Source organism: Podarcis melisellensis (assembly GCF_964234715.1).
Source record: "Podarcis melisellensis genome assembly, chromosome: 15".
NCBI classification, from domain to species: Eukaryota; Metazoa; Chordata; class Lepidosauria; order Squamata; family Lacertidae; genus Podarcis; species Podarcis melisellensis.
Window position 1 is genome coordinate 23410066 of NC_138532.1, and position 25406 is coordinate 23435471.

The window sequence follows — 25406 nt, forward strand, 5'->3', positions numbered from 1 at the left end:
TGTATGCTTCATTGTCACTTCTCTGAAATTAATATGGAGGACTAATTTTTAGGGGGCTACCCTTCTATGGCTTCATTTAGGTTCAAATCCTCTCCCTTATTGTGGGCCATAGTTTCTATTTCCCCCATCAAACCTTGGTATGGAAAGAGCAGATACGTACAAAACATTTTAGAAAGCAAATTTGCATTGGGGTGGGGATTGCTGGCTTTAAGGTTTAATGTATTTCATGTGTTTGAAGCATGTTAAGTGTTAGGTTGCTATCCACCAAAGTACTGAAGATACAGCATCAAAGATTTATGGCAGTTAACAGATACATTGTAATTTAGTGCTCAATTTCCCACTGCTCTGGATCTTTTAGTAGCGTTAGAAAGGTATGCTACATGTGCAAAACCTCCATGTGTACCGTTGCGTAGCAATCCGAAAATGCCTCCCAGCTGAGTGGACTAATATTGGGTAGGAGGCTCCAGAAAGGGAGAGGCTATAATAACCCATTTGTGGGAGCTTGCAGGGTTTTAGGCAAAGCAAGTCTCCCCTCCTCTCGTCAAAAGGAGGTTAAGAGGACAATTCAGTTAATATAGGAGCTATGCAAAAGCAGTGAATAGCCTTGAACTTTAAAAGTTCCAGCTTCAGATCTACGCTTACTATGGAGTAATTTGGCATTCTTCCAGGCATACAAATACGACCTTAAAACAAGAATGCTGTGTAGTAGAAATCTGGAAAAAGCACCAGGAAGATTCATGTAAAGTAGCTAAAGGTGAATGCTGATGCCTTGCTCCTGGCATCACAATGAGTCTGCCTACCAAGAAAGCACCACAAGCAAATCTTTCATGTTGCCAATTAAATAAGTTTATTGGGACTCAAGTTGCATTTCTACTTTTATACAGTACTGGTAAAGTGCAGTGTTTGCCTTCCCCTCCCTGTGCACATGTTCAAAAGTATCAAGAATGCCCTTTGTAATTTGAGTCCTTCGGTTCTGAAGGTGGTCCACAGAAATGTCCTCTCTAGAGCTTTAATCCACCTCCTCAATGGTTGGTCCAGAAGATGCTCCTCCAGAGGGGGGTGCTCCACCACCAGGGAAGCCACCAGGCATGCCTCCAGGCATCCCACCTGCACTCTGGTACAGCTTGGTTATGATGGGATTGCAAACCTTTTCCAGCTCCTTCTGTTGGTGCTCAAATTCTTCCTTCTCGGCAGTCTAAAAATATACAGGAAGAAAGCATCCATGTTAGTTGTTTCTCTGTACAGTCGTATACAAAGAAGCTTGGCTATACCCAGTTACCACTCAATTAAACACTAGCACTCCTGAACAAGCCTTTCTAAGTGAACTTTTGCCTAGTTTTGTATGATGCATAAAGCGTCTTTACTGGGCAATTGGGGATTGCAATGCCCAACAGATGTATTACCAAGTGGTCGCTCAGACATCCAAGGAAGGTACTTGGAGCCAACATAGGTCTTTCAACCTCTGGTGGAAACTACGAATGGTTTTGGAAACTCTTTCATCATTGCGAACCACTGGCTACTACTCCACCCCACCCTTTTATTAGCATCAAGGACAGACCCACTGTTTAAAGATTTGTAGTGCCACCCTAGGCACTTGCTAGTTTTTTAAAGTGTAGGCTGCCTTCTGCCATATGGAACAGCTTTGTGGACAAGAAAGTATTTAAATGCTTTCCGCCAGTACTATTTGAGGCTTGAAGTGTAAAAAAAACCATTCCTTTAGATATCTAGGTTGGGGTGGAGCTACAAACCTGGTTTTTATCCAGCCAGTTGATGATCTCATTACACTTGTCCATGATCTTCTGCTTGTCTTCATCACTAATTTTGCCTTGAAGTTTCTCATCTTCCACAGTAGCTTTCATATTGAAAGCATAGGATTCTAGGGAGTTCTTGGATGACACCTTGTCACGCTGCTTTTCATCTTCAGCCTTGTATTTCTCAGCTTCCTGGACCATGCGTTCGATGTCTTCCTTACTGAGGCGGCCTTTGAAGAATAAAATATTTTTTAAGTTTTGTGTTTTGGCAGTCAAACCACTATTTGCTGCATAGTTGGAGGGTTTTTAAGAAAAAAAAGGTAAAGGGCCCCTGGCATCTGGATTACCACCTTATTCTCAACCTAAACATTAGGTCAATTAGTTTTGGCTAATCTATACTGAGTTACCTACTTCCATTTCACTTACCTTTATCATTGGTTATTGTGATCTTGTTCTCTTTGCCAGTGCTCTTATCCACGGCAGACACATTGAGGATACCATTGGCATCAATGTCAAATGTTACTTCAATTTGAGGTACGCCCCTTGGAGCTGGAGGGATGCCAGTTAATTCAAACTTGCCCAGCAAGTTATTGTCTTTTGTCATTGCTCTCTCGCCCTCGTAAACCTATAAAAGAAAAGGAAGTTTCTATAGTCAGCCTCTTTTACAAGCGCAAAGGCTCTATTTATAGGGTTAGAATGCATTTAAAAATATTTTTTCTTTAATAGGAAACTTAAGCAGTTATGAGTAAGTTGGTCGCTCAGACATCCAAGGAAGGTACTTTGAGCCAACATAGGTCTTTCAACCTCTGGTGGAAACTACGAATGGTTTTGGAATCTCTTTCATCATTGCAACCAGACACCAGCCTGCTATCCTTACACAGCAGAGTAAATTCATGTGATGTCCTCCAGAAGTTGATACTCCCATAAACTAAAACAAACACTGTTAAATGTCAGGTTAGCCAGAATTTCAGCACATCTGGAGGGCACCATATGGCTAGTCCTAGATTAAATGGCTGTATTTTTAGCTAAATTCCTATGGGACATTTTTACCATACCTGAATCAGCACACCTGGCTGGTTATCAGAGTACGTGGTGAAGGTCTGAGTCTGTTTTGTGGGGATTGTGGTGTTTCTTTTAATCAAGACCGTCATGACACCACCAGCTGTTTCAATACCCAGCGACAGAGGAGTGACATCCAGCAACAGCAGGTCTTGCACGTTTTCAGACTTGTCCCCGGACAAGATTGCAGCTTGAACAGCTGTAAAGGGGAAAAAAGAGAATATGCATAAACAAAAGTACATACTATGCACCTTTACTACTCAGAAATAATTCTACTCGCTCAGACATCCAAGGAAGGTTTGGACCATCATTATCAACTTCTGGTGGAAACTGCGAATGGATTTGGAACCAGTCATCAATGCAAGAAATTTATAGAAGTTTATAGGAAGGAAATCTAGATTCTAGGCTTGTGTGTAAACACATGTTTAATCTACAGGTACATTGCCCAAAATTTTGGTGTAACTGCAAATGCTGATAAGCTTTCAGACTATTACTAGCTCTTAGTACTGACCTGCACCATAAGCCACAGCTTCATCAGGGTTGATGCTCTTGTTCAGTTCCTTGCCGTTGAAGAAATCCTGAAGGAGTTTCTGGATCTTGGGGATGCGAGTGGAGCCACCAACAAGTACAATATCATGCACCTGAGATTTATCTAGCTTGGCATCCCGCAAGGCTTTCTCCACAGGGTCAAGAGTGCCACGGAACAAGTCAGCATTCAGCTCCTCAAAGCGAGCTCTGGTAATTGAGGTGTAGAAGTCAATACCCTCATACAGGGAATCTATTTCAATACTGGCCTGAGTGCTGGAGGAGAGAGTACGCTTCGCACGCTCACAGGCAGTGCGGAGCCTTCGAACAGCTCGCTTGTTTTCACTGATGTCCTTCTTGTGTTTGCGCTTGAATTCAGCAATGAAATGGTTGACCATTCTGTTGTCAAAGTCTTCCCCGCCCAAGTGGGTGTCACCTGCAGTTGACTTTACTTCAAAGATGCCATCCTCAATGGTGAGGATCGAGACATCAAAGGTGCCACCACCAAGGTCGAAGATCAACACGTTTCTCTCAGCACCGACCTATGATACGTGATAAAAGGCACACATTAGTGGAAATGAAGACAAATTAGTAATACCCAGATATTCCTCACCATGGACTGGGATGCTTTCACCACTCACTTTTTTGTCCAAGCCATAAGCAATAGCAGCTGCAGTTGGCTCATTGATGATCCGGAGCACATTGAGACCTGCAATGGTTCCAGCATCTTTTGTAGCCTGGCGTTGGGAATCATTAAAGTAAGCTGGGACTGTGACGACAGCATTTGTAACAGTCTGCAAAAGGTAAAAAGAAGCCTGTGTTAAAGTATAGAAACAACACAGCATACAATGTGCAATCACAATGCTGTCATTTTAAGGCCTCACCTTTCCCAAGTACGCCTCTGCAATTTCCTTCATCTTAGTTAGCACCATGGAAGAAATTTCCTCTGGATAAAAGCTTTTTGTTTCTCCTTTGTACTCCACTTGGACTTTTGGTCTGCCAGCATCATTCACCACAGTGAAAGGCCAGTGCTTCATATCAGACTGGACAACAGCATCATCAAATCTACGGCCGATCAGACGCTTTGCATCTATAAAAAGATTTTATTTGTTAGTAATGCTTCACTGGTGACTTCCTGTGTCATTTTAATAATGGCTCACTGCACTTTCTAGTCCTAACAGTTTCCAGAAAAGTAGCTATTTTAGATTGAATGCAGCAAAAAAGGGTCTTTCAGATTTAATTATACAGACTTTCAAAGAAGCATACATGCACTGAGCAGAAAATACTGCAGCTTAATGGAAAAAAGTCTGAATTTTTTGGTAATTGAATTTGTACGCAGAATGTACACAAAATAAAATGTACGCATGAGTTGTACAATTATTCATTCTACTAAATAAACATTTTATACATGCATACTAAGAATTAAGTTAAACAAATCCATAAAAGCTGTTGGCCTTTAAAGTGCTACAAGGCTTATTTCCAATTTGAATGGAGCACATACAAAGGGTTATGCACCTCAATAAAACACCAAATCTTCCCAGGGGTGGAGAAACTACTAAAACTCCAGGTGGACATACTAAGCCTTCTCTGCACCTCTCTGGTATTCTTGCCAATAATGCAGATATTTGTATGGGCCATGTTGTAAGCTCAGGGAAGTAACTCCCTTAAGGAAGTGGTTTTAAATGTATCTCAAGAGTGGTGTTGAGAAACTTCAACCCCGCTGGCTTTTGAAATGGAAAACTGCTATTACCTAATTTCGTTATTACAGCACAGTTGCATGACAAACACCTTAAGCAAGCCTTAATCTAAATGGACATTGTGCAAGACAAATGCTTCCAGGAAGTCTTGATGATCCTTACCGAAGACAGTGTTGGTGGGGTTCATTGCCACCTGGTTCTTTGCAGCGTCACCAATAAGCCTCTCTGTGTCAGTGAAAGCAACATAGCTGGGAGTGGTCCTGTTACCCTGGTCATTGGCAATGATTTCCACCTTGCCATGTTGGAAGACACCCACACAGGAATAGGTGGTGCCAAGATCAATTCCAACAGATGGTCCCTTAGACATTGTAGCTGTGAAGACAGTAACATTTAATTAGATATCAACAATTCATATGTGTAATGTTTAAGCACGGGAAGCAACATTCAAAGCAACAACTGTAAGCCGATCCACATTAAGAACGACCATTAAGACATTAAGAACTATTTAGTAAAACAATTATCCTAGAACCAGCGTAGTCAAGTTTCAGAAATGGCCAAGAGGACCATACAGTTAAATCCCCATTTGGCCATAAAACTAATTAGATTAACTCTGAAACAATTTGGATTTTTTCTTGCCTTGAAATCAAAGCATCACTTGTGCAGGACTAGGCCTCTTTTCCAAAATGCTTCTTGCTTAGAATCCCATTGCCTGGATGTAAAATTATGCATGCTTTTATGCATTCAATTTTAATATCCCATCAGGCTCCCTGACTCGTAATTCTGAACCCTCTGAAACCCTTCTGTCCTAATAGAATGGGGATCGAAGGCGGTGCAGTGACCACGTGGCCGAGGCGGAAGCGCCTACGTTCCAGCCACGAGGGGCCCCCGAAGGATTGAATTACTTTTCCCGGCATGCCCTAAGAGCGTTCCACCCGCGAGGGAAGGAGGCGGGGCTTCGCGATGGATTCTGGGAACCTCCTCTTCCCCCCTCCCTCCGCGGCCTGCATTTGGAACATGCGGCCTCGGAAGATGGGAGGAGCAATACCAGACCACGTGCAAAGATCCCGGCCGGAACCGGCCGAGGGCGCTGCTGAGCACGTGGCGGGGAGGGGGAGAGGAGGAAGCAAAGAAGGGCGATTAGGTAAGCTTTCTGCACCACTAAGGAAGGGAGAAGACAGAAGAGATTCCTTCACACCACCCTAAAAAGGAACTGGACCTTTCGCCAGCAGTTACTTAAGAACTTCTGCTTTTAAAGCAAGACTCCAGTGATCTAAGGTCGAGGGAGGCAGCAATCCTGCCCCCCCCGCCCCATCTGCGGCTCATTTCCTCGCCTCGATATTTCAAGGTCATCAGGAAAGTAATAACGACCGCCCCCATTTTCTAGGGCTTAACGCCTGCGCTCCGTATCCTAAGAATTAAGAGGCCCCCCCATAAATGAGGGGGGAGAAAGAGAAAGGTTATTCCTGTTTTTAACCGGGGTTGCCCCCACCTAATTTTCCCGCATTAAATTAACGGGCTCGCCCGTGCAATCCTATAGCCAGTTTTATCGGGGCATAGACTGAACAAATGGGTAGAAGAATAGAGTCTGCCTTCTTCCTTCCTTCCTTTTCACTCCCCCGTTCAAAGAAAAGGCCAATGCAGCTGCTTTATTAAAGGAGGGCAGCCCGCCCACGTGTACTTTAATCGCCTTAGCAGATTTAGCCTAGTTTTTCCAAAGGCGATCCATACCATTATGCCCCCCCGCGCGCGCTCGTTTCCTCCTTTTCTTTGGCGTTTCGCCGAGCCTCTCCTTAAATTTATTTCCTTTTATCTGTTTCCCTAAAGGAACACCCGTTTCAGGCGCCATTGTCACCCCCCCCCAGACTCAGGCAGAGAACCCTATGCTAGAGAAAGTGGGGGCGAAGAGGAAGAGGCTGGAAAGACGCTTTGTACAGCTGAAAGGAAAAGGGACAGAAGGGATGGGAAGCCTGCGAAATTAAGTTGCGACACAGTTTTTTTCCCACTTTAGCAAATTCTCTACTTTCCTCCACCCCAACCACGGAAGGAAAAGAAATCAATGAATCACATGCAATTAGCGCATATATAGGCACCCACACTGCATTACTGGGCCCCCCTTCAAAGAAATTACCTGCTTCGTTTTCCTTCAAAAACCAGGAAACGAGTAGCTGCTTCGAGTAGCTCTGGAGAAAAAGCGGCTTTCCCGGCCCAGCCACAAGTCATTATATACTACTGGAGAACCTTCCAGAAGGGCCACGCCTCTTTCCGGCCGACGGGCCAATCCCGCCGCGTCGGTCGCCCGCCTTCCCCGCCCACTTCAGCCAATGGCCGTAAAGGCATTGCGTGAGGCGTATGTGACGCAACAAAGGAAAGCGAAGGGGGCGGGCGAAACCGGTGATTCAACGGGTGCCGGCCGGCTTTCTCGCTCTCTTTCCTCCTTCTGGTTCTAGAACTTTCATCTCTCCCAGCGCGGCAAGACAGTGTATGTGGGTGGGAGGGAGAGAAAATGTTGGAGTTCCACGAAGTGGCCATGGGCCAATGAGATTTCTCCCCTGGTCTCTGTTAGGCGTAGATAGGGCCTGTTCTTTTTCTGTCTTTTTGTTCTGAGGTGGAGCCAATCCCTCGCAGAATTGGGTCGCCCCCCCAATATTTATATAATATTCGACGGGAGGGATTGGGCAGAGAAATGGGAGGGGGAGCCGAATTGAGTGCAAACTGAAGATTCGGACGGACGTGGGGAGTGACCAATGAGGTGGTCGCACGGGAAGAAGGGGTGAGAAACTGGCCAATCGGGTCGCTGGTTACCTCAGAGCGGGAAGGCAGTGGGCGGGTCGAGAGCAGCCGCATTTTTGGAAGTGAAGGAGAGAGTTTGGCACAAAATGGCGGATCAGCGAGGCCCGTTTGCCGCAGGGCGCTGGCTGATGGCCAAGGCCGGGGTCAGTTAGGGACGGGCGGTTCATGCTCGGGCGCCAACGGGCGAACAATGCCGACCTATCTCGAGAGGAAGTAAATCGACTCAACACACTTAGGATTGTTGTGGCGCTCCCCCCCCCCACATTTTCATTTATTGCATTTATATCCCACCTTTTCCTCCACGTGCTTCTTCCCCTCATCTCCGCAGCAACCCTGTGAGGTAGGTTAGGCCTAGAGGCAGTAACTGGCTTCTTTCCAAGGTCACATGCCGTGAGCTCCCAAATCCTAGTCGTGACCCTTTTTATCAACTATGCCACACTGGTTGTGAAATGAGAGAGTTTCTGAAGGGCATTCTGAAGCCGATACCCTTAACCTTTCTCCCTTTGCCGACCTGCTGTGCGAAGGAATTGCCTTATAGAATTCTGCACATGCTCAAGGGCACATTGCACACACACCCGGCATAACCTGAAAGCTGCATAAGCGCCATGGGGAAAGACCAGGGCTGGCCCAATACATTTTGGTACTTGAGGCGAAACAAAATGGTATCTGCCTACCCTTGTCCAGGCAGGGAAGAAAGGGTGAGTGTAGAACCACTATCAGGAAGGGCGGGGGGGGGGGAGGAATGAATAAAATCTTCACTGGGTACAAAGCAGAGAAACCAACCAACCTGCCTGGTGGTTGAAGTGGGAATCAAAGGCAGTTGCGGGGATGGAGGAAGGGGTCTGCTCTGAATCCCACCTGGCAGGTGCAGAGTCCAGAGGGAGATTTATTGAGATCATTGCAGACTTTGTGGCTGTTAGATTTCATTACAGTACTGTATTTTGTATGATTTACATACCTATTGATGTTTAAACAACAACAACCCTCCAAGGGGTTTACCAAACAACAACCCCAAGCTGTTCCTCCCACCCCAGGTCTCTTTTCCACCCCCCTCCTAGTTACCACACAGCCTGTTGGAGAGTAAAGGAGAAGCTGAAAGTTTGCTTCCTGTTGTATTCCGTTTTTGTTGGCCTAATAAGGGTCTTGTTTCTGATTCCCCCCCCCCCCTTTATGGGGTGACACTTTGTTTTTCCCTCTTAAAGGGAGTTAATATAGTTTAAAACTGCCCGGGTACTAAAATCAAGTAACCGATTAGCTGAGCCACTGTCAACCTTGTTTGCAGTTAGCTCCACATCTCTCATCAATGGTTGGTTTCATTCTGGCTTTGGAAGGTCTTCTAATTTAGTTGTCTGATGAGCAGCAGACAGTTGCACAAAAGAAAACAAATGAATTATTCACTTTTTTATGGTTTAGTTCTGACGAGGAATGCTTGGTTCTGGGATTAAAGGTATAGGCCTAATGTGCAAGGGGAAGGACTGAAGCTCAGTGGTAGAGCACAAGTTTTGCATGCAAACGGTCCTGGGTTCAATCCTGGCATTTTCAGAAAGCGTTAGGAAATGCTGTCTGAAATAGTTGCTGCCACAGTGTAAATAATGAGTTAGATGGATTTATAGTCTAACATGGGTTAAGGCAGCGTCCTATGTCCCCTGTGTAGATAGTCCCATTTCACAGTGGAACTTGTTTTTTTAGTAATATGCATAAGCTTGCTGGCAGATAGAATCATACTTACTGGGGAGTAAAGCTCATTAAATTTAGTAGGATGTTGTTGAGTAAATGTATTTTTGATTGCATTGACCTGATTTGCATGCCCCTTTAAATGGTTGTTAAAATAAACTTATGGATTAAATTTGAGTGTGCATTGTTCTAGTGCTTTTCCTTCCCCATTCCTGCTACGCTGCCAGGAAACAAAAAGTTGTCTGATTTAATTCAGACCCAGGCCCATAATTTCCTCCTCTCCAAACGAACCACAAATAGTAATCTAGTTTCATTCATATTTAAACCATAATTTATTTTAACTGTGGTTTACAGTGGCATGTGAATTGGGCCATTGTAAACCATGGTTAATTCTGGCTGCAATTAATTCCTCACATGAAATAAAATCCTCTTTTTTTTTTTGCTATCCTCTGCCTATTGATGTGGAAATTCCACTGCCTACCTTTTGGGTGAAAACTGAAACTTGTGTGCAATTTATTTCCCTATCAATCTCAATATTTTGGGGCACTTATTCCTACACAAGTTTCTCTTTCCTCCAATTGTAACCTAATTAAGAATCTCTTTGGTTTGGGGGCAAAATTAGTATGTCCTTGTATTAGCCTGTTAAAAGTTTTCTTTTTCAAGTAGGCTCTTTGAAGTTGAATTTTTCCCCACCTCTAATACTGATACTGATGAATCTGAGATTGTTAGAGGGAAGCTTTGTCCCTATCATCTTATGTCAAAATGTGCTTGCTACGGTTGTTGGTTCTGAAGGGGTGACTAAACTACTGTGGATCGGATCTATTTATATCTTCAAATAAGGTCTTTTGGGATATGTTGCTGGAATGATTCCCCCCAGTGGAATTGCATGTTCATTGGTTATATAATCCATAGGACATTCTAGTTATACATGCATACAAAAGCTTGAAATTTCCATTTTGTTGTAGGTTTTCTTGGAATTTATGTTTATTCTGAAATAAGGCCTATTGATGCTCTAATACAATTTAGCCTAATTAGCACCGTACAAGTAACTGCAAGTATGAATAGCTTACTCTGTTTACATAGAAATGTGACAGGCTTTGCATCTCATGACCTTTAGATCCCACTGCATATTGTAAAGTGGGATCAGCAAAAAAAAAGAGGTCATAAGAAAGCCATCAGACTCTTCATATAGTATAGACTCCCACGTCCTAGATCTCCTGCTAGCCAGGATATGGAAGCCTACTACTATCCCCTTCTCTAATCTCTTTCCTCTAAACACTTAGTAGGTAAGAGGAAGATCCTCTCATTTTCCCTCTCCTTGATGCAGTTTGAAATAATTGGACCATCAAGTTAGTTACCATATATAACAAAATTGTGACACTTTTCCAGGTTTGGTTGAACTACAGCATTTATACTGCAGCCTCTTTTATTTAAAAACAACAACAAAACAACCTTACTAAATTGTTGATTCAAAGGAATCTATAATAAATGTTTGTTTCATTTTGTGTTGCTCATTCTGAGCACAAGTACACCAGTAATAGCAGGTAGACGTAATCTCAGTTTACCAATTAAGAAGTAAAACAAAACTAGAGAAGATTTATGCACCCACGCTAAGTAGCAATTGGTATACAGAATAACAGTAAATACTTTAAATAGAACATTTTACAAAATAAAGTTTGGTTTCTCGTAACATGAGCGTGATTTCCCTTATGAAATACTGTTTAGTATCATGTCTACTTCAAAAGCCATTGCACGTAACATTCTTTTTAAATGTGAAATATTTGATGATCTGAAAGAATATATTCCACCTTTATTTAGATCTTATCTTCCCTTAATACCTGTGTAATTCACTTGGGTTAATTTTAACCTATAATGCCACTGACAATGTGCTAAACTAGTAGAATCCATAGTTTGTACTTCACCTTTAAAGAAATGGCAGGTGTTGGTTTGGAAATTTAATAGCATGTGAAGGCTCAAAGTACACACGTACCATATATTTACAACTGAGCTAATTTGAATACAATGATGTAGATTTTCCTTTGTAAATTAGAGTAATTTGTATGGGATAATTTAAATTGGGGTGGGACTTCAAGCTTGCAATGGAAAATAATTTGGTGCCCTAGAGAGTGATCTGATTTAGCATGTTTATTTTACTTGTATTTAGTAAACAAAACTAAAAACCTTGAAATTGCCAAACTTGCCTAGTATTTTATTTGCAGTTAGCATCCACTCATTGTTACTACTGAGCTTCCTGAGTGGGAAGCAAAGTGTTGAAAAAAAATCTGCCACATATCACTGTTTCAGTGCCCTCTTTTTTGTGATACAAATCATTAATCTGTTTCTGTACTTGGGTCAGATCCTGAGTAAAGTGCTCTAAAAAGCTTCCTAGTTAAAAGTTTGAAAAATGAAGTTTACAATAAATCATAAACTGTTGACCACCTTGCAATCTTCTCTGTGGTGATTCAAATCAGTGCAGTGATAAAACTGTTCAGTGGTCCATAATTTTATATCTTAATTTATTTATGTTAAGGATGTGCATAATATGAATTCAGTATGACCTGCAAACAGAAGTCATTGGCACTGTATTAGGTTTATTTTGAAGAAGGGGAAAGTAGGTTCCTTAGTTAGGGATAATAAACTTAAAGTACTACTCTGTGAACATTAGGAGCACATTCTTCAACACAGTAGAATTCTGAATAAACATATGGGGTACTGTTAGGGTTGCATCCAGCTAGCTATACTTGCAGTAGACCCATTGAAGTGAATTGACCTAAATAATTCATGTCCATTATTTTCAGTGGGTCTGCTCTGAGTAGGACTAACTGGATAGAACCATAAGTATTCCTAGATACGTCATTTTAATCATACTGGAGCATGCTTCAAATATTTCCAAACATTTTGTTACAGAGACTCTCCAAGTAAAGGCCTTTCTCTCTTAGGAAGAAAATTCACCCCTGATTTCCTTTGAGAAACCTTTATTGAAACCCCTTGTGTTGTATCTAACGTTAATGCATTGCCAATACAGTACATGATCCACTGGTACTTTTTAAGCAACCATTTGGGAATCATTCTTGTACTATGTCAGGCTAGTGGTTTTACTCTGAATGTGATAAAATGTCAGAATTCAGGCTTTAAAACAATCAGCTGCAGTATGAACATTTTAAATCAGCCTAGTTATAAATTTATATCTTCAGTAACAAATAGTAATAATGGAAGTCTTTTTGTACTTTGAAAAATTTGAGGAATTCTTAAAATCAGCTATGGAATTCTACAGTTATGGTCGCATTGTGTAAACAAACTTTCATTGGCTTTTTCCTTTAAATTTTGGGTGTCTGAGTGTTTCTTTCACAAATATATTTACAACAAGATTTCCCAAACCATTAATTAGAAGTTTTACTCATCACACTTTCCATTTTATTCTGGCCTTTTTAAAAGCAACAACATAACTTTGGCAATATCCATCCTAAAAATGGATGGTATTATTTCCAGTACAGAGAAGAGAAGTACACTGTCCATCGTCCCCCTCCCCCAACACACTTCAGTATTGCTTCTTGTGTACATTTCATGAAAACTACCAAATAAATTTCCACTTCAGAGATCTATTGGGATTTTTTGTGTCTCTTTTTTATTTTTAAAAAAATGGTTCAAGACTCCAGCGTTTGACACATGCCACTTCAGTGTTCCCTTTTCTTCCTTTAAGAGTTAATCACAAAAAGCATTAAAAACAATAATAAAAAAACCAGCATGAGTTCACTTTTCAAGGCTACCTGTAGCAGAGAATACTGTGATGAGTTTTATTATGTAGTGGTTGAGTGTGTGTGGTGGGGGAGCTCCCTTGGAAGGTAAACAATCTAATATAGTGCTGGTGGTTTGTGTGTGTGTGTTATGGGCATAGCTGGAGCCTGAATAGATGTGGAAAAATCAAACTGACTGGAAAACCCGACTCTGAGCAGGCATCATGGTTGGTGTGGCTTCTGTTTTCATAAAGTTGGTGTGGTTTATTTTCTTTGGCTCAGTTTCCCTGCCATCTATCTCAACCTGATTGTGTTGCGTTGGAGTAATATGAGGAGTGGCCTCTGTTGATAATGTCTGCTGGCTTCGGGAGGCACTGTTTGCTGTTGATCTTGTTGAGGAGGATCCAGAATGTGAACTTCTGGAGCCAGAAGAGGAAGAGCCAGGCTTGACTAATCGGGCTTTTGGTGCCTCTGCGTCTTCTCTGTAATCAAGAGATGGTATGATTAAATGTAGAAAATAATGAAGACCAGACATATTCATTTCATTAATTTTAAGATGCTTTAGAAGTTCAACAAGGTTTTGAATTAAGTGCTGATCTTCTCACCTGTATTACATATGTATATCATTCACAATGCGTGAAAAGAATAAAAATGCTTACTTCCATGTTATCCAAATCATCCTAATACCATTCTAAATAATTCAGAGTTTAAATGCAAAATATAAATCCTAGAGGATTAAAAAAATGACCAGTTATCTACTAATAGGAAAGTTGCAGGAGTTAGTTAGCAGGAATATTGTGTATTGCATTGTGGGTAGGGACAGTCTCTGAAACCAAAGGCTCATATGGATTGATATGCTGCAAGTAACACAAGTGACATGGATCTAAACTCTAAACTAAGGCTTTTACAAAGCCTATTCTATTAATTTGTATAAATACAGTATAAAGATTACCACAGCAAGACTGGCTTGAATCCCTCCCCTTACACTATTGATTGTGTTGGTGTGAGGGGACACATTCTGCCTTCATAAAGCCAGGTATGACATACATGTCACTTCTGGCTCCATGCACTGTGAAGATAATTAAGAATATAAGAAGAACCTGCTGGATCAGGCAAATGAGCCATCTAGTCCTGTATCCTGTTCTCACAATGGCCAACCAGATGTTCTTTCAGGAATCCTTTGTAATTTTTCTACTGTGATCGCTTAAATAAAACTCATTTGTGTTTCACACAGCTGTGATGTGTCATTACTGCATTGGGTCAATCCTATATTGTGCAACAACTGCCATGCCATGCCCAAAAAACAAATCCAAAAGAACTACCACACTGAGTCAGATCAGTAATTAATTGAGTCCATAGTCATTTCCCAATAAGACCAACACTGGAAGTTTGAAATGAGGTTGAGCAGCAACACAACTGAACAATCTAGTCTCCTGAGTATTTGCTTCTAACAGCAAAAAGTTTAGGGGTTCCTTAATGATGTGTTTGTATTCCCTATCTTAATCATAGAATTGTAGAGTTGGAAGGCACCCTGAGTACTTTCTAGTCCAACCCCCCTGCAGTGCAGGAATATGAAGCTGTCCTGACATTCGATTGAAAAAACACACAATTGCACTTCTAGGCTGCTGTTGCTAAAATAACACATTCTGTCATAGTCTGCTAAAACAGTTGCTTCTCAAGTTATCTGATGTGGTGGATTGGCAGCCCCGCACCGTGTGCCAAGAATTGACACCATATTTGGTTTCTAAAACATCCTACCCAACTTGGACCATGGTGGAAGCTGATGACTCGTGGACTGGCAGATGTCCACGGACCACCACTTTGAGTAAAGGTAAAGGGACCCCTGACCATTAGGTCCAGTCGTGACCGACTCTGGGGTTGCGGCGCTCATCTTGCTTTATTGGCCGAGGGAGCCGGCGTACAGCTTCCGGGTCATGTGGCCAGCATGACTAAGCCGCTTCTGGCGAACCAGAGCAGCGCACAGAAATGCCGTTTACCTTCCCACTGGAGCGTTAACTATTTATCTACTTGCACTTTCACGTGCTTTCTAACTGCTAGGTTGGCAGGAGCAGGGACCGAGCAATGGGAGCTCACCCTGTTGTGAGGATTCGAACCGCCGACCTTCTGATTGGCAAGTCCTAGGCTCTGTGGTTTAACCCACAGCGCCACCCATGTCCCTTACCACTTTGAGTAGCATTGCATTAAAATGTGATTGGGTAGAATTATTTTGTATCTGCTTTGAAGCATCTTCTGAAGTGCTTTAAAACATGGTTTAAAGTTTCAGGGTAATAAAACCTTTGAGAATTTTGCACCCTTGACCAAGGTTGTAGTTCTAGGACAAAATGCTGAGGCAGACTGTGTTAATAAGTCATTCCCTTGTGTGTGATCTAACCCATATTAATATAGTGGAGTCAGCGGATGAACCTGAACTACTTGTTGCAGCTTGAAAGTGGGTCACAGAGTGCTTTCGGGACTTAGGACACTCTGTACATAAGTTGGACAAATCTAGTGTGTGTTACCTTCCTGATATACAATTCAGTTATCTAGAATTTGTTTTTTACATTTGTATCTCATCTCCCAAGTAACTAGGTAGGCTGTGCAAGTGTGAGTTGCCTGGGGTCATCCAAGTGAACTTCATTGGTGAATGGGTATTTGAGCCTGGGTTTCCCCACAGCCAAACCCAGTGCCGTAGAACTGTACTATACTATTTCCTGTATCTTGAGAGACGTTCCTCTCAATCCTTAATGTTATTTTTGGTATATTCCTGTCCTATATAAAATATTCAAGGTAGTTTGTGCACTTCTATTGTATCCCATGGCTTCCAATCTCTTCCTGCATCATTCTTGTTGCCCCGTGTATAGAAAGGGCAGTGAAGTGAAATGAAAGTTTCCAAAGATGCTAAGGTTGAAAGCAAGGGACAGGAAAAAGTCCAGGTAAGTGTCACATAGGCAAATACTGGTAATCTGTACTAATGGTTTCTCTTACAAAATTCCAACCCTAATATACAATCGAAGAGATGCAGAGGTGTTTTTTTTTTTTTAAAAAAATAATAATCTGTGAAAGAGCACAGATATCAGTTTAATGGTTGGATTATAAAGAGATTAAATGGGATACTGTGAGTCATGAGGGCTGGGCAATCTTAAAGGATGACTGTTTCATTTTTTCTCCTGAGGGTGTAGGCTGAATCATGTAGTTCAGACTTGTTTTAAACATCCCACAAATAAAGTTAAGGAAAGTTCTGGTAAGGGTAATGTGCTAGAATAGAGAGAGCTACATACACTTAGTTTGTTGTCATTTGTCAGTTCTTGAAAGTATGTGCTCTTTCAAGAATTCATATGAATTTGTACTTCACAATAGTGACTGAAATTATTGTTACAGCTATTAAATAAAAATATACAACTTCAAACTCAAGTATCTTAAGAAGATCACTTAAAACAATAAATATACAAAATACTACAAATTCAATTGACAAGCATATAGCTGGGTGAATCTTGTATGGAATAAACTTTGTATTCAACTCTGGGAAATGGCAGATAAAAGCTCTATATATAAAGAAGAGGAGGAGTTTGGATTTGATATCCCGCTTTATCACTACCCTAAGGAGTCTCAAAGCGGCTAACAATCTCCTTTCCCTTCCTCCCTCACAACAAACATTATGGGAGGTGAGTGGGGCTGAGAGACTTCAGAGAAGTGTGACTAGCCCAAGATCACCCAGTAGCTGTATGTGGACTCTATATTTAAATGAAAAAAAGATGAAAAGGAACTGTCTGTCACAAGGGAAATGCTTTGGCAAAGAATTTAGCCATTTCTGAAGAGGGAATAGATGTCAATAGACAATGATTTTAATCGTCAGCTGATTATGCCAAACTCCACCTCCATCTGCCACTATTTTGTGGCTGACTGCCCTGCACCACTGTTTTGTGACTGGTCAGTCTCAGTAATTCCCAGCCATCTCAAGTAGCCTTAGGAATAGAAAGTTTGAGAACCTCTAGTCTACACCATGTTCATTAGCACTGACAAGTTAAAGTAATGCACAAATGAGTATTTAATACCTCTTCAAAGGAACACAAGGTGCACAGTATTTTTGTTAAGGATCTCAGCATTCATGGGTCAATGAGAATGAATATTTTTGAAATAGCATGTAACTAACTTGTTCACAGTTATCTCAAACTAAACTGCATTGTTGTCCATACGCTTTCCCTACTGCAGGAGTGGAAAACCTGTGGTCCTGTGTGTTTAATTAGACCCCAGTTACCATCAGTTCCAGCTGGCACAGCCAATGAATATGGATGATGGGAGTTGTTGTCCAGCAACATCTGAAGAGACACAAGTCTCCCACAATAGAATAACAAATATTTAGCCTTGAAACTTCAGTCTTGACTCATTTATTCACTCCACTTGCCCCAGGCTTGCATATTGTAATGCAGCTAGATTCATACTGCATTTCCCTTTTAAATAGGTAGGAACAAACTTTAATAGACAGTAATATACCTGTGCAATTTATCTGTGCAATGACATAAATAAAAACTGGGCAGGCGAGTGATATGATAGCCAGTCTTTTTCCCAGCCCGCATGTCTTGTGCCTGATAACACAAGACAGTGGCTGGTATACAGGAAGCAACCATTTTAAGTGTGTCCGATATGTGTGTGACTGCACACCTGATTCTCAAAGAACCTAGAAGTGACCCAAAAAGTCACAAAAAGGGGTGGAATGGGGTGTGTGCAGGCCTTTTCAGTGGTGTTTCAACTATATGCAATTTCACTTAAATGTGTGGCACCTTTGGAACTTAACCCTCGTGTAAATTGGGAGTTGCCTGTATGCATATAAAGCTGCCATTTTCTGCATATGTTTAAGCTTCAGCAGAGTTGTCACAGACTGTATTTTTCAATCTCATTTTGATGTTGTTTACATTTTTTCACTACATCCACATAATACCTGACCCCTGAGGATAACATTTCATGTTGAAGCATACTTTAGTCCAGGAAGGCTTATCCTGTAATACTTTTGTAAATGTTTTAAGGACCATAAAACTATTCGCTTTTGTCAGATCATTAATCCAGCTGGTGTAGTACTCTCTCTTGCTGCCTGTAGCAGCTCTCCAAGGTATTGGCAGAGATCTTTCCCAGCTCTGTTACTTGGGGGCCTTTTAAATTGGGGTGCCAGTGATTCAGTCTGGGATACCGTGTAAATCATGTGCTTAGAATCATAGACTTGTACAGTTGGAAGGGGTTCTCAGGGTCATCTAGTCCACCCCCTGCAGTGGAGGAATCTCAACAGATAGTTCCCCATCCGATTAGAAACCTTATAACTGAGTGATAATCTCCCCCTCCCTGCTTCTGCCAGTTCTGAGACCTTCTGTGACACAGGAAGGTAATGTGGTGTTAATTTGGTCTTTGGAGAGTTGTAAATAGAAATACTTTAGAGGTAATTACTTGATTTCATTTGGGGTCTCTTCTTCTTCATATTTCTTCTTCTCTTTTTTCTTGATTGTCAGCCACACCGCCAAGAGAACCAGGGCAGGGCCCCCCATTGCTCCACACACTGCTCCAGCAACTATGCCAAAATTTTGTGCATCTGTTGATTCATAAATACATACAGTGTTACGTTTGCCAAAGAACAAAACATTTTGCCACAATATGTTGTGTCTGTTTCAGTGAGTTTCCATGCAACTTAATCCTCTTGTATAGGAGTTCCTAAAGAAGTTCTAATACTGTGTCCAAAGGATAAAATAACAGCATACTCAAATTGCTATTGTGAACTGCATAAACACTGTAGTCCAGGTTAAGCCCTTTTTACCTCTCCTCTCTTGAATGTCCCTTTATTCATATTTACATTTATTTCAGGAAAAATAAAGCCTTGATAAATCTCTGTCTACTTCCGGATTAAAGAAGTGAAATTTAAGTCCCTAAATAATAGAATCATAGACTTGTAGACTTAGAAAGGAGCCACAAGAGTCATCTAGTCCAATCCTCTGCAATGCAGGAATCTCTTGCCCAACCTGGGATGCAAACCCACAACCCTGAGATTAAGAGCCTCATGCTTGACCAAAGGTGAGCAGAGAACACCTGCGATAGATAAAGGAGAAAGAGGGGTGCAGCTTCTAGACCCAATGGCTGACTACAGGGTCTTGGTTACTGTGCCTTGGGAGCAAAGCTTCGTTGTGTAAACTGACAACTATTGTGTGGAGAGTTTGGGAGATGGAGAGTGATGAAGCCAAGGTCTGAGCAGCAGCCTTCTAGTTGTTCTGCTTTTATATAATATTCATGAACTGTCTTTTTCGTACAATTGACATTTGTTGTGAATTTAATGTTTAATTTAGTATTGGGCCACTTTGCCCTCCTCCAACCTTAAAAACACTTGGGATTTCCTGTATACTTACACTGCACAGTCACTTTTACAACACAACTTCCCTGCCCTACTTCATTAGAGGCAGTACACTGGTATAACCCTGTTGCCATCCATGTGAGGTTCTTCAGCAGAACTTGTGCAGGATTGGAAAAATCTGGGGGGAAATCAAGATTTCATGAATTAGATAGGACAAGGATACATTGTTTAAACATTGTTTAATACCTAAATAAATAATGTAGAACCTTCTAAATCTCTTGCAGAGAGTAATGATACTCTACATGTCCAAGACTTTCAGCTTTTTATACTTTATACAGAAGACCCAGAACCATTCCCTGCTTTTGATAGCTGCCATAATGAGCATCCAATGAGAACCTTTGCTGAAGGTGGTTTTGGGACAACAATGAACTTACTGATATGTGCCATGGGTGGCAGGGACCCAGCTTTTCCATCCTCTTCTATACGCTCCCATTTGTACATTATAGGTGCAGTGCCAGAGACAGTATTGCACTGTAAACTGATTTCTTTTCCTTCTATCATCTCTCCTTCTTTCCAGCATTTGGGTTTAGAAGGTTTTTCTGGGAACAGGAAAAAAAAATCAGATTTCTACTCTTAATTGTAAGCCAAAATAACATGATACTCAATAGATAAACTAAGAGCTTATCTTGGAACAACTTCATAAGAGCCTTACCCAGAACCTTCAGGGTTATGTGGGTCCATTCATACTGCCCAGCATTTTTAACTTTGCATGTGTATTGGCCAGCGTCGCTTGGCTGCAGGAAAGAAATCTCCAAAGAGGCATCTCCGGTCCGGTTGTTGGAGGCAAATGAAACACGACCCTTTTGTTCATCATTAAAGTAAGTGTAGGTGTTGCTTCCTGCATAATTTATCACCTGAGAGGCAGAGAGAGTCCACTCATTAGTTACCGTATTTTTCGCTCTATAACACGCACCCGACCATAACACCCACGTAGTTTTTAGAGGAGGAAAATCCGTAGGCATGCCACCCGTAGGCATTCCCTCCATAACACACACAGACATTTCCCCTTACTTTCTAGGAGGAAAAAAGTGAGTGTTATGGTGCAAAAAAATACAGTACTTTGTTCTTCATTTCACCATTGCTAGTTTAATAAAAACAAAATCTCTAGGATTTATTCTTATTCTAAGGGCTTTCCCCACTTCAACATTGTTCATCTGCTAATCCACTAGCATGACTACCTCTCTGGGGAGTTTTATTTCTGTCTTTCATAATTTGTCCTTGTAGTTAAGGGTTAACTTTCAACATTCTCTGAATGAAAATTGGACAAGAGTAACTTGTTCTAGATATGTTGTCCTCAATGCTGTGATTCCTTCATTGCAGGGGGCTTTGGAGTCCATTCCAGCTACAATTCTGTAATTTTGACAATGCCTATTTTGCTTCTGGAGCTATATTTCATAAGATTTACATTTTGTTTAAAATCATGCTTATGATTCATTTCCTTTAATTTGTGTCTGGGGAAGAATATGTTTTTTTTATACATAGTAACATTGTTACTTGAGACAAAAGTCTTCTGATTCAAGCTTTAGCCTAGGCTTTTAGAGGTAAAAAATCACCTTCTTGTATGACAACAGGTGTCTTTAATCTTTTCACTCGAGATATTTATTTATACTCCCATCTTTTCCCTTGATGGGATTCAAGGTGGCTTACAGATAAAAATAAGAAGTGCTATAAATTTCTTTTTAAAAATGGTTGTAAAAAAACCAATTATAGAATTAAAACTATATACAGTACATATATAAAATATATTAAAACCACACAAATAATTACAAGAAAAACAGCATGGCACCAGCCCTTTCATTAAAACCAGTCAGTTCCCTAAAGCCTGTTGGAACAAAAAAGTCTTCACCTGCTGGCAGAGGGACAACAAGGAGGGCGTTTCAGAGTCTGGGAGCAGCCACCAAGAAGGCTCACTCCTATGTCCCCAACAAGTGCCTGTAAGGGTGGCCTCTCTCGAAGATCACAAAACCCAGGCAGGTTCATGTGAGGGAGTACAGTCTTTCAGATAGCTTGGACCTAAGCTGTGTAGGGCTTTATAGGTCATAAATGGACTGGTAGCCAGTGGAGCTGTTTTAACAAGGGAGTTGTTTGCTCCCTATAACCAGCCCGAGTCAACAATCTGGCTGCAGCTCTTTTAACCAGTTTAAGTTTCTGATCAGCTTTCAAAGGCAGCCCCACGTAGAGTGTTACACTACGTAATCCAAACATAACATAACTAAGGCATGTATATCCCTTTATGGAATAGTTCGGTGTTTTTTAAGTGTTGGCATCCATCTGTCTCACTGTGTGACGAATGTTTAACAGAAAACATTTACAGCCAAAAAATCTTTTCATGTCTAAGGCTGCAGTTGTATATACCCTTACCTTGGAGTAAGCCCAATCAAAGTTAATGGGACTTAGTTAGACATGTTCAAGACTGCACTCCAATTCTTCTAAATTTTCTAAGTTACCCTTTTCACCAGAAATCTGTCGTCCAGTGCGGGAGCTCTTTTAAACTATAGAATGGCTGGTTTGCCAAGCAGGCTCCTTGTATGCTTTTAAAATGTGTAGTGCTTAGTAATCGATGTTAACTAGTTTTGCTATCTTGGTGTGACCAAAGGTGTGGCTGGTGTTTCCCAGTTTGCATCATAACAAAAGCCTCTTCATAGGACTCTGAAGTCTCATATTGTTCTGAGCCAACTTTATATATTAGCATACATGCAGGGATGAATGAAGGCTAACCAACACCCAGGGCGGGGCAAACTGCCAGCTGCGCATGTGCTGCGTCACTACGTACAACGCATGTGTGTGACACCATGCATGTGTTGCACGTAGCGGTTTGCCGGTGGTGGCACCCGGACGCCGTATGGACGGTGCTGGAATCTTTTGCTCGTGGCTGCAGTGGTGGCAGAGGGATCCTCTGCGGTTTTAGCAGCAACTGTGGGACCACACCACCATCTGTGTGGTGATCGGGCGGCACTGGTGGCAACCCGCTATGTACAGCGCATGTGCGGCATCGCTACGTACAGCACATGCGTGTGACGCTGTGCATGTGTTGTATGTAGCGGTTTTGCTGCCGGTGCCGCCTGAATGGCATATGGACGGTGGCGGGATCCTCCACTTGTGGTTGTAGCAGCGATGAAGAGATCCCACCGCCATCCGTATGGCGCTTCAGTTGCGCCGGCAGCAAACCGCTATGTACAGCACACGTGTGGTATCGCCACATGCATGTGACACTGCGCGTGCGTTGTATGTCGCGGTTTGCCACTGGCGCCACTCAAACGCTGTGCGGACAGTGGCGGGATCATCTGCTCACAGCTGCAGCTGCGGAGGATCCGCCACATGCGGCTGCGTGATGGCTGCTCATGCTGCCGTATCTGGAGGTAGCGGGCCAAACACCCCGCAGGGTGCTGCCTTGTCACACACCCCCAGACATGGCACCCGGGGCGCACTGCCACACCTTGCGACGCCACTGCATACATGAGGGCAGAGTTATTTTTCAAGAAAAAGAGGTTCCTGAGCTCACCATGAACTTCTCCCTTGTTCTCTTAAAATGGCAATGACACCCACCTGAGCTCCAGCTGAAAAAAGCCCTGGGTGAGGGCCAGGTTGTTTTATTCCTTTAATCCCAGAATCTATGTGGGGATAGTGTGAACTAAGGAACTTTGAATTTCAGGGGATAGACATACCACTTTGGGTTCAGCATCGGAATTCTTTAGCAGCCATTCTATGTCTAGGCTTGTTTGCCCCAGGCGGTACAGTCGATGGTGACAGGGCAGAGTAATATTTGCTTCGGCCACTTTCTTAAATTCTATCTGAGCCCGTGACAGCCAAGTGGAACAGGATGCTGAAAGAGAAAGATCAAGTCAGATGCTTCCAGTAATCCTAGATCAATAAATTGCTGCGTTGGCATTTCATGTCATGTTCCAGTGAGAGTTGTGTTCTGTGGGGCAAGCTGCTTTGAATTGATCAAAAAGACCAGATATGAATATTTAAAGCAACATTATTCCTATTAACAAATGCAACCAAAATGGAGAGGGAGAGAGTGACTTGCCAAGATGATGATGCTACGCTGAGGTGGAATCTGAACACATCCATCACTCTGTCAAGAGGATCATAGTGACTTATACATATCATTTTTGTGTTATCATGGGATGCTGGGGGTCTTGTTCTGTGTTGCAGATCAGTTGCTTGGTAGGCGTGTCACAAGTGCAGCCTCACTAAAACAGAGTTTGGTTATCTCTTGCTTTACAAAATAGAAGTTAATTTGTATCTATTTCAATTTAGCTGGCTGGTAGATTATTGACTGGTTTACTGCTAATCTAGATACTGTTTACATTCTTCTTCTTTTTTTGTTTGAAAAAATTATGCTGATGCTGGCAAACACCAGTGGTAAAAACCGGTGTTGCCATGTGCACCAAACAGATGGTAAACATAGAATTCTTTTAAATGTTGGAGTTAATAAAAGGAACATAGGAAACTGCCTTATACAGTGGTACCTCAGGTTACATACGCTTCAGGTTACAGACTCTGCTAACCCAGAAATAGTGCTTCAGGTTAAGAACTTTGCTTCAGGATGAGAACAGAAATCGTGCGGCGGCCGTGCGGCGGCAGTGGGAGGCCCCATTAGCTAAAGTGGTGCTTCAGGTTAAGAACAGTTTCAGGTTAGGAATGGACCTCCGGAACAAATTAAGCACTTAACCCGAGGTGTCACCGTACAGAGTCAGACCTTGGTTGGTTGATTTCTGCACTGTCTACACCAGGCATGTCCAAAGGTCAACAATTTCAGTCAGCCCTCATGCATGTTCACTTCATCAAATCTGGCCCTCTGAAAAAAGTTTGGACACCCCTGGTCTACACCAACTAGCAGTGGTTTTAGGCAGGGGTGTTTACCACTGAGCTGTGGCTCACAGTGTATAACAGTTGCTAAAATAGTGATAGGTTTGGTTGAGCCCAAAAGTATTTATAGTGAATGAGCGTATGAGTAGTGTATGATTTAAAGCAGCAATCAAAACACTTAACTCCCTTTTCTTGAATAGTGAGTTGATTTTCGGCTGTCTGAATATGGTGAGTATTCATCAGAACAGTACTGGTTGTAGCTTCCCTCAAACTATATATTAAAAATGTAGAGCTTGAACTACTGGTTTTTAGATTCACACACTCTTGGAAGAAGCCCTGCCCAGAGCAAAGGATTTAATTTATGTGGGCTATGGGTAAAGAACCTGTAGCTGAATATAAGCAGGGCTAACCTGGCAGCGATTGTCTTGGTACTGATGGCAGCATTTCCACCCATATTGTGTTGTTGTGGATTGAGGGGCTGTGAAATGATATGGACGCCAATTCCCTCTCCTCAAACTCCATCCATTGACCTATGCTACTTTGTGGTGGGATTAGGAACAAAATTTTATGACTTGTGATGGATAAAGCTTTTGCTTACAGTTTGTTAATAAGAAACATATTATTTTTAACTTAAAACCCTCCTAACAAAAGGAAACCAAGTACTGTACAGTGGTACGTCGGGTTAAGTACTTAATTCGTTCCGGAGGTCTGTACTTAACCTGAAACTGTTCTTAACCTGAAGCACCACTTTAGCTAATGGGGCCTCCTGCTGCCGCCGCGCCGCCGGAGCACGATTTCTGTTCTCAACCTGAAGCAAAGTTCTTAACCTGAAGCACTATTTCTGGGTTAGCGAAGTATGTAACCTGAAGCATATGTAACCTGAAGCGTATGTAACCCAAGGTACCACTGTAATCAATGGCAAAATTGTATACAGCTGACAATGCTATACTGGTGCTTCCAGAGTTGGCCGCTAGAG

General features: G+C 42.0%; 2 protein-coding genes and 2 long non-coding RNA genes across 5 annotated transcripts in view; 2 read left to right on the forward strand and 2 right to left on the reverse strand.

The window, feature by feature from the left end:
- Window positions 1–823: 823 nt before the first annotated feature.
- HSPA8 (heat shock protein family A (Hsp70) member 8) lies at window positions 824–7311 on the reverse strand. The gene is made up of 9 exons (XM_081889842.1): window positions 7161–7311; window positions 5195–5404; window positions 4220–4425; window positions 3977–4129; window positions 3322–3877; window positions 2807–3009; window positions 2178–2376; window positions 1749–1981; window positions 824–1195 (listed from the first exon to the last, which is right to left on the reverse strand). The coding sequence occupies exons 2-9, from the start codon at window positions 5397–5399 to the stop codon at window positions 1010–1012; spliced, it is 1941 nt and encodes a 646-aa protein (XP_081745968.1). The 5' UTR covers window positions 5400–5404; window positions 7161–7311; the 3' UTR covers window positions 824–1009.
- A 138-nt stretch (window positions 7312–7449) lies between these two features.
- LOC309357711 overlaps window positions 7450–25406 on the forward strand; it is a 32158-nt gene continuing 14201 nt past the window's right edge. Inside the window, exon 1 of one of the 2 annotated variants that reach the window (XR_014163180.1) lies at window positions 7450–7511. This is a non-coding gene — a long non-coding RNA (uncharacterized lncRNA). Of the gene's footprint in view, window positions 7512–8140; window positions 8163–25406 lie in introns of those variants that run through there. The other variant, XR_014163181.1, reaches the window with a different exon arrangement.
- LOC309357731 lies at window positions 9145–11723 on the forward strand. Its single transcript, XR_014163208.1, has 2 exons — window positions 9145–9405; window positions 9456–11723. It is a non-coding gene; the product is annotated as an uncharacterized lncRNA (long non-coding RNA).
- The window catches only part of CLMP (CXADR like cell adhesion molecule), a 56526-nt gene continuing 42006 nt past the window's right edge, over window positions 10887–25406 (reverse strand). The window contains exons 2-7 of the mRNA XM_081889973.1: window positions 23281–23438; window positions 20268–20469; window positions 19990–20154; window positions 19611–19733; window positions 18664–18805; window positions 10887–13712 (exon numbers count right to left, since the gene is read on the reverse strand). Of these exons, the coding sequence (XP_081746099.1) occupies window positions 13418–13712; window positions 18664–18805; window positions 19611–19733; window positions 19990–20154; window positions 20268–20469; window positions 23281–23438 (1085 nt within the window). The 3' untranslated portion in view covers window positions 10887–13417. The remainder of the gene's footprint in view (window positions 13713–18663; window positions 18806–19610; window positions 19734–19989; window positions 20155–20267; window positions 20470–23280; window positions 23439–25406) is intronic.